Source organism: Parus major, chromosome 1 (genome assembly GCF_001522545.3).
Source record: "Parus major isolate Abel chromosome 1, Parus_major1.1, whole genome shotgun sequence".
Taxonomy (NCBI): Eukaryota; Metazoa; Chordata; class Aves; order Passeriformes; family Paridae; genus Parus; species Parus major.
The window spans coordinates 89,956,392-89,965,332 of record NC_031768.1 but is presented as its reverse complement, the minus strand read 5'-3'; the positions used below and the strand labels follow the sequence as shown (position 1 = coordinate 89,965,332).

The window sequence follows — 8,941 nt, the reverse complement described above, 5'->3', positions numbered from 1 at the left end:
CTTTTGCTCCTTGAAAAAATGTTACTGTGCCAGTCCATCCCTCTGGCCATGACTAAAGTTGTGGTGATCTCTCCTGAGTAGTTTTGAATGTCTAGTTAACAACTCCTTCCAGTTTCTTTCCTGCCTGGTTCCTGTCTGTTCCTGGACTGAACTCACTTTTAACCCCCAAGCAAGCTGCTCCTTCTGACTTTGCTGGAGCATCTTCTCCCCATCCACCCATACCAGCAGCTCTACCCAGCCACATACATCCTTCTCCTTCCTCACACTTCCTGCTGCCATCTTTTCCTGTGTTTTCTGCCTGTCTTTTCAGATGACTTTTGTTCCTCGTTATGCTCTGTTGTAGACCCCAGGTTCATATGTACACCCCACCACCTTCATGGGAAATCCTTCATGTTATGCCCATTCGCTGATTGATGAGGCCCCTCCACCTATGTGACCTGGCTTCTTCTGCCATTCATTCACTCCATGATGCTTTTGCTTTGATTTAAGCACTTCTAATGGCACCGATTTTCATGCCTTCTTCCAAATTTCCTCTGAATTCTCCACAGATTTCTTCTCTGATCATCTTCTCATTTTAGTGAGGAACAGCAGAACAACTGTTACCTGTTGCTTTCCAAGTGACTTTGCACCCAGCCACTCTGAGAGCAGTCATTGCATACATCAATGTGTGTGTACACTCATATCTAGAAAAGTTTGGGAGAAAAAAAAAACAGCAAAAACAAGCTGTTGTGGGATAGTTGGGGGTCCTTTATTAATTTGCTAAAACGCCTTAAACAAATAAGTGGGTTTGAGAAGTGAGACACCTGCCCTGAGCTGGAGCACCAAGCAGCTCCCTGTGAGAGCAACTATTGGCTGCACTGTAGGGCATGGGCTGGTGGGGTGGCAGAGGAGCAGAACAACCTCTGCACAGTTGTGCCACTTTCAGAGACCTTGAGTGGCAGGGTGGCTGTGGGAAGGCCAGAAGGAGCAGCTTGAGGGAGGGGCACAGGAGCTGCTGCGAGAGCTGGGCTGTGAGGACTTGGTGGAGGGTGCTGGTGGGCAGAGGAGCTTGCTGAAAGGACAGAGAAGGTGACATCAAAGAGTATAGCCGTAAGCTGAGAAAATCAGCAACTTTGTGCCTGCACTTGTGTCTGAAAGTGGACAGGGTCTGAGCTCTCTTTCATTTTGAGCCTGAGTTATTCCAGCCCAGTGACTCAATTTATTTCTGTCTCTGCTCCTGACATTTCTCTTTCAGGTGGCTGCTGCATGGTTTTGGGTGGGGCTGTGGGCTGGGGCGACTCATGTTTTCAAGCTCTTATCGGCATCAGTATGATGTTCTGCTTTTCTTTTCTGTCATACGGCATCCCGCTCCCCTCCCCTTCCTCCCCTCCCTCTGCCGGCTCCCAGAGGAGGCGACAGACGGTCCTGTAATTTGGTTCCATTCGCTCGACTGGAGCAACACCTGCCCCCCTCTCTGGGGACAGGAGGGTCTCATCCCAAACCGTGCAAGGAGCCAAAGATGAATCTGAAGCTCACATGCAAATAGAGCCCAGGATAAAACAACACGGCCATTCTGGGCAGGAAAGGCAAAATCCGTCACCAGGGGAAGAGGCAGGGAAAACGAAATCGGCTCTGAAGAAATAAATAAGAAGCGCCAGGAGATTGCCTTTTCCTTTTGGGTTGGCTGCTATTGTGGTTATTGATCTGTCCCACCCTGGAGAATAAACTGAGAGTACAGAAAAATAATGGCAGATATTAGAACACATTTATTCGCCCTAAAAGAACTGGGTTAATTGGGTTACAGGAGGGCTAGATGGATAGATATGTGAAGAGATAGATAGAATGTCTCCGCTATTTCTTCACAGCTATATAATAGAAAAAAACCCATTTCTTTGTTGAGTTTCATATACAACATCCTCTTCAGCACCCCACCCCCATATCTCTCTCAAATACACACATACTCCCTTTGCTAGAAATACAGCAAAGATATCAAATCACATCCAAGACCCTCAGAATTTATCTGCTGTAAGTATCAGTGGTCATATCCTACCTGACTCACACATTTTTTACACGAACAATATGACATGACTTTGTGGCTGGGGAGTAATGTGATCCTCAATGCACAGTACCATGCACTTTGCTGGACAGTGATGGTTTATGCCTAGAAATTCTTCCTATTGTTTGTGAATATGTAATAGAAGCATAAATTCAAGTGTGTATTTTGGAATATTTTATGCTTGAGATCTTTGAATCTCTTAGGAAACTGTATGATACTCAAATACAGTTCCCCCTTAGCTGTACAGTCCTGTCAAAACCATTATGTTTATTTGGAGGAGTTACTTTTGGCTTGCTGTCTGTCCTCGTTTGCTGTATCAGGGTCAGGATCTGTTTCCAGGGTTCAGATGAATGCATTAGCTGCCCTGGTTCCTAATGATACCATGTGAGTGTGTATTGCACCATGTCCCTGTGAGTCCATATAGGCCTGAAAATGTGTCTTAATAGGTGTTATAACCCGATGTTAGCATGCATTGGATGTCCCTTGTACTGGGATATTCTACGTTTATCCATTAGAACTACTTGACCTCTGTGAATGCTGGAGGTTGTCATTCAATGTTTTATATGTTTTATATAATGTTTTAAATGTTTTATATATTGTATTGAGTTCAGGCATAAAGTCCCTCTTTTAGAGTCAGCTAAAGGTCCAGTGCTCTGCCTTCTCTGAGTGCACTTTCTTTCGTGGTTTGTGGGATGAGCTCCTCTTCAGCTGTGAAAGAAAGGTATCTGAATGTAGCTAAAATACCAGGAAATATTAACTGTGCCTCTTCCTTGCCAATTTTTGTAATGGCTGAGTGTGATATAAACTTCCATTCAGCAATTCCAACCCCGTCCCTCCTATAGGATTGTCATTCAAGGTCATTCATTCCTTTATTGCTGAGGGAGCATAGACACAGACAAACTTTGAACATATAATTAGACTTTATTGCTATCTAACCCAGACTTACAATGAGATGGAGTTAAATTTGTTTACCCATTCTTCATAAATCCAGAGTTCTGAGCACTTAGTATGCAGCCTTTTTTTTTTTTTTTTTTTTTTTTAGGCCTTGTAGGTTGTGCATACTACTCAGCTCCTTAAGAATTAAAAAAAAAAGGTATGAAATGTGGGAGCAAAACCTACATTCTATTTTCAACACTCATCAACTGCTAGATGAGAATGAGTTTCCTTCTTAGTGCCAGCAGGAGAAATAGAAGTAGTTGGGGTGATGTTATGGTGGGGCCAGGATTTAAACAGGGTAGTGAGTGTATGGAAGTGAGACAGGACTTGTAGGAAGAAGCAATTTCTTCCATCAGATAAAACTTGGGAAGAAAAGGACATTTCTTCAGGTCAAGTGCCCTGACCTCTTTGCAGGTTAAACTTGAGATCTGACCCTTTGGATACCACCAAAAGCAAAGCCCTTGCTGCTCTGTGTCTGAGTGCAGACAGGGTCTCTTGTCTCAGGGATGGAAAAAATGGAATAGCCCACAAGATTTTCTGACTTCCTGAGCCTGTTCCCACATACCTCCACACTGTGTTCTTGTTTGCTCACAACACAGGAGTCTTTCTGGCTTATCACTTGGGCACAGGATCATGTGGCTGGGAACCTGAGACTTGAGCACTGTCTCAACCTGTGCCTCTGACACTTGTGTGAGACCCCCAGAAGGGGAAGTGAGGCCAGGGGGAATGTGGGGTTCACACCTACAACTGCCAGTGACTGCAGCCATCATACTTTACAGTCAGGTGCTGCAGAGCACTCTATTCCCCTAAGATATGCATTCCCAATGGTCAAGAAGGAAATAATATGTTTATCTTTTTATTAACGAAGTCCTCCCAAATGCTGGTAGCAGAAGGCTTTTTGGATGGCAGGATTTATAATATCACTCAGGCAACTACATCAAACTCAACACAGTGCCCTGATATTGAACCTAAGAAACAAACCTGTCCTAAAGGAAGCCAGCTCCAAAGTTGGTGGACTTATTTCAGCGCTGAAATGCAGGATTTGAAACCTGTGTCTTGAACTACCAAACCAGTGTGTGCTCCCTTGGGACATGGCAAGCGTATAGTTGCAGGAAATGGAATTAACAGTCTCTCTGACAGGTTTTCTGCACTGAGCTTTTCAGCTGGTCAAGACCACACTTAATTAAATCGCTGTGCAAAGTGTCAGCCATAAAAATAGGGTGGAGGGGAGGGTTTTATCTCTCCAGCAAGTAAGAATGGATGATGAAGCCACCAGAGTCAATGGCAGTATTCAAATTATAGGTAAAATTAACCCCTTGTGGTAAACGAGAAAAGGGTTTAATAAATGAGATAGTCTCACATTACTCAGGTAATAACCTGTCTGCCATGGAGTCTTTATGTGTTCCATGTTTCAAATGACAAGATTTGGCAATGAAGCCTTGAGATTTTCTAAAGCAGGGAAAGAGCACAAGATTTTTCCTTGGTTTCAGTGGAATAAGACCTGGCCAGAGAGGGATCAAAGCTGAATTTAAACAAGAGAAGGAAACCCCAATGCACTCAGGCAGGACACAACACATTCATTTGGGTGGCAAAGCCAGACATTTCAAAGAGTGAGGTAGCAAAGCAGGTGCTTGCAAGCATCAGATTGGACTGTACAGCTTGAACTTTGGAACATGTGACCAGATGCCAGTCACGATGATACTGGGTGAAAGTGACAGCAAGGGTCCTGTGTCTCTTTTGCATTTGGGCAGGGCAGCCAGCTGAGAGTGGCTGGAGTAGGGGAGCTGTGGTAGAGAAACTGCAATCTGAACCTCCCTAGGAAGAGGCAGGTAACCTGTTGAAGCTTCCCAGGCAAGACTTGAGAAGCCTTTGCAATCCTTATTCGTAAGGACATCTCATGTCTGTCTTACAGAAGGACCAACAGGGAAAAATAATTAGGAAAAAACAGCTTTTATTTGATACTTTTATTTATATGCAAAACAGCTCACCATTCATGAGAGATATGAAAAACGCATCAGATAGAAACCAGATTTATCTATTTTCACTACAAAATATTGCATTATATAAAGCAACATAGACACACAAAAAAACCCTGAAAAAGACTAAAATCTTTGGATAGCAGATGTGGGGTTTTTTTTTCTTTTTCTCTTTTGTCCCTAAAATGCGCTTCTTGTTTTAAGAGATTCACAGCAAAGAACATGAAACATTTTCAGGTTATAGAATTTTTTTGGTTGTCACAAAGGAAAGCAGTCCTGGATTTACTTTTCTTTCTTTTTTTTTTTTCTTTTTTTTTTTAGGAAAAAATGTCCTTTCCTAAAAATATACCACACACATACACACCCACGCTCACTCCCACACACATGCATGTATACGCACACGCACATATACACCCACAAAGAAACTACTTCCCTTATAAACGATTTGCAAAGTACTTTTCAGACGCAACTATAGATCAGAATAACAACAAGTTTTTTTTAAAAAAAACCTCTCCTAGTTAAGTGCTAGTGGTTGTTGATCCCACACAAGGAAAGAAAGAAAAAAGGTCAAGAACAAATGCCTTGACATATATAAAATATACTTATAAACAGGGAGGGAGGGGAGGTTTGTGGTACACAAGTGCAATAGAATTGGAAGGAAAAAATAAATTAAAAAGAAAAGAAAATGAACACTGTATTGATCCCAACAAACACTCATAAAGTCAAACATAATATTCCACAGGAGAAAGTGTAAACACCCGACTATAGAAACCAATTGGCACGAAGTATCCAAAGTAAAATTGCCACCACTCTGAAAAATAAATAAATCTTGAAAAAAATAAATTGTCAACTCCTTCTACCATAAATAAAAAATAGTTATTTTTAACTGCACCCATGGGTCACACGTTTAAGGTCACAAGTAGATGTTTTTGGATATATATAAAGGGGCACTTGACAGCCTGAAGAGACAATCCGGTTTTATACTTCTCTTCCAAAAGCGGGCTCTCGACCAGGGGGAGCACAAGCAGCAGGGACTCCCCCCGTCCCGCCGCCCGCCCCGGGGAAGGCGCTGCCCGCCGCGGCCGGACCCGGGGCGGCGGGACTGGGGGTCCCGGGGCTCCGGGCGTCCGTCGGGCGCTACACGTCCAGCACGTGGTTGAGATAGGAGATGTAGCAGATGGCGAGACGCAGGATCTCGATCTTGGAGAGCTTCTTGTCGGGGGGCAGGGTGGGCAGCAGCTTGCGCAGCTCGGCGAAGGCCAGGTTGAAGGCCTCCACGCGGATCCGCTCACGCGTGGCGTGGGCCGAGCGGTACTTGGCGGTGGCGCGGCGCCGCCGCCGCTTCTCCTCACGGCTCAGCGGCGGCGGGTGCAGCCCGGGCCGGCCCCCGCCGCGGCCCTCCCCGCCGCCGCCGCCGCCGCCCCGGCCCTCGCCGCCGCCTCCCTCGGCGGGCTCCGGGTCGGAGACGCAGCAGCTGAGCGCCTGAGCGTCCGCGCCGCCCAGGGACTCCGGGTCGGAGGGCGCCGAGGAGGGGTGGTCGGAGTCGGCAGCTTGGTCCGGGCTAAGCATCATCTTGGAGGGGGCGGAGGAGCCTTCCCGAGACAGAGAAGCAGAGAGAACGGGTCAGGGCCCCGGCCCCGGGATACAGGGGCAAGGCGGGGAGCAGGGACACGGGCAGGGACATAAGGGACATAGCGGTCCCCGCGCCCTGCCCCCGGCGCCGGTACCTCCCGACCCGGGCGGGGGGAGAGCCGGGTGGACGAGTCGCGGCTCCTTCAGGGAGTACTAATGAGAGCAATATCAGGGATAAACGATACCCCGTCATTTAACCATCCCTTCTCTAGCGTTTGACGGCAGCTCCAGCGGTATACACTTCCTGCCGTTATTCCCTGCTCTTCCTTGGGTATTGAAACAGGCCCAGAGAGCAATAGAAGAATTTAATTTCTTTTTTTTCCAAGCAAGCTAATATTCAGTGTTTCAATATCGTGGTGGTTCCCCTTCACCCCCAGCCCCCGCCCTGGCCCCCAGTTTTAATATTGTCCTTTCTGACCTGCCGGTTTCTGCTTAACCGTTTGTCTTTCAGCAACGCTCTATGGGATCCAGGCTACAGACATGATACTTTTAAATACACAGCTCAAGGCTCCACAAATATAACAAGGCCAGTGGGGAGATTTATTTCCCCAATCCCTATGGGATCCGATTCAATCCTATGTATCTGCTAGGCTCTCCCCTCCGCTCTTTTTCCTGTGCTCCTTCTTTTCTTCTTTTTCTTTCTTTCCTTTCCTGCTGCTAATCGTGCAGATAGCAATTTGCTGGCGATCAAATGGGAATGTTAGGAGAGTTTCCGTTTCCTAAGCGTGGGATTCAAAAAGAAACAAAACCCCAAAGCAGAGGCCGAACTTTTCCATCCCTTTAAATTTTCCCTCCTCTCCCCTCCATGCGCGAAAAGAGGGGGAGGCTAAATAAATAAATAAATAAATGCGGACGTGCCTTTCAAAAGAAAATTGAATCGTATCTTCTTGCGGCCTCACAGAGCACCATCTGTCATGTAGACAGCAATACAAATCCGAGCGCGTCCGTGGACATGCCGGCATGTAATAAAACAATACATCAGGCAACTAGTGAATAACCTTGGACACAAATGTGTGCGTGTGTGTGTGTGTGTGTGTGTGTGTGCAGCTGGGGTGTCGAGCGTGGTGGGGAGCGAGCCCGACGGAGGAGGGGGCATCGCATCCTTCCTTCCCCCGAATTAGGATTGCAAAGTATTTCCACATAAAGTTTCCAGGGAAAGTCCCGGTCGGGCCTCAGACCCAGCTGGGAAAAATAAACTATTATTATTGTTGTTGTTAACAATAATAATAACAACAACCACACGGGCAGGAGGAATTCTTCCCAGGCAGGGCTAGAGCCAAGCCTCCCCCATCGGGGCGAGACTCAGGGCACGCGTGGCGGGGCAGAGGGGCCCCGCCGGGGGCCGAGGCTCAGCGCTCCCCGGGGTGCGCAGGGAGCCAGGACCGGGGAGTGGGAGAGAAGAGCGCTTCCTTCCCTGGGAAAGGGCCGTCTCTTGCCAGGACCGTCGGAAACGCTTCCTCTTCGATTTTTAAATAAGGAGCGTTAATCAGGCCCACAAGGCACGGGTAGGGAAAAAACCCCTTAGCGCGCAAGTCAGGTATCAGTGATCTCGTGGGGCAAAAAGATAGAGGAAAGGTTTAAAATAACCTTTCAACTAGCATCCAAGCAAGGGGGCTTATGCAAAAAGCACGCTAGAGAGGCAGGATTTGCCGGGCGGTTGTACGAAAACGGGCAATTAAAGCGGTGGCTCCTGAAGAAAGTTGCTTAGAGGTTTCTCTACGGTGTATGTTGAATTTTTCCCTTTGATTTGGTTTTATCTCTACTGTGGGGTTTGGAGAGCTGATCCTGAAAGAGACTTATTCCCTCACCCTCTATATTTTATTTTATTTTTAATTATTATTATTATTACAGTAAGCCCATGCCCTGTGCTACCTGCAAAAGGGAAAGATATTGTTAATGCTGCTTACCTCGGTGGAGTCGTTTGGATAGCCTCTCTCTCCAGGTCCCCTCGCCCCCTCGGCGATTCCTTTACAGTTCAAATGACCCTCCAGGAGCGGAGCATGGAAAAATTAAAAAATCAAAATCAAATAAAATTAATTACGAGCGAAAAAGTGTCCTGCTCGAATTGGGAAAGGCAGATCTCATCCCTCGCCGCGGCCTCCAGCGCTCCAGAGATGGGAGATGTTATACTGTCGTGTTTGTTTGCGGAGTATAAATAACAACTTAAGTTACTTACGATGCATCAGGGGAGAAAAAGCGTTTCCCCATCAAAGTCCTCCTCCGCCCGTTCGTCCGGGTCAGCTGCTGCAGCGCACCGGCGGCTTCGGCCGGTCGGTTTTAGAGGAGGAAAGTGCCCTCTCTCCCGCTTTTCTTCCTCCTCTTCCCCGACCGCGATAAATAACAAAAGGGATGCGGCGACAGC

The 8,941-nt window shown here is 46.9% G+C and overlaps 1 protein-coding gene across 1 annotated transcript; it reads right to left on the bottom strand.

Moving 5' to 3' along the window:
- Positions 1–4,926: 4,926 nt before the first annotated feature.
- NHLH2 (nescient helix-loop-helix 2) lies at positions 4,927–8,927 on the bottom strand. The gene is made up of 2 exons (XM_019008303.2): positions 8,487–8,927; positions 4,927–6,539 (listed from the first exon to the last, which is right to left on the bottom strand). The coding sequence occupies exon 2, from the start codon at positions 6,517–6,519 to the stop codon at positions 6,085–6,087; it is 435 nt and encodes a 144-aa protein (XP_018863848.1). The 5' UTR covers positions 6,520–6,539; positions 8,487–8,927; the 3' UTR covers positions 4,927–6,084.
- Positions 8,928–8,941: the final 14 nt, after the last annotated feature.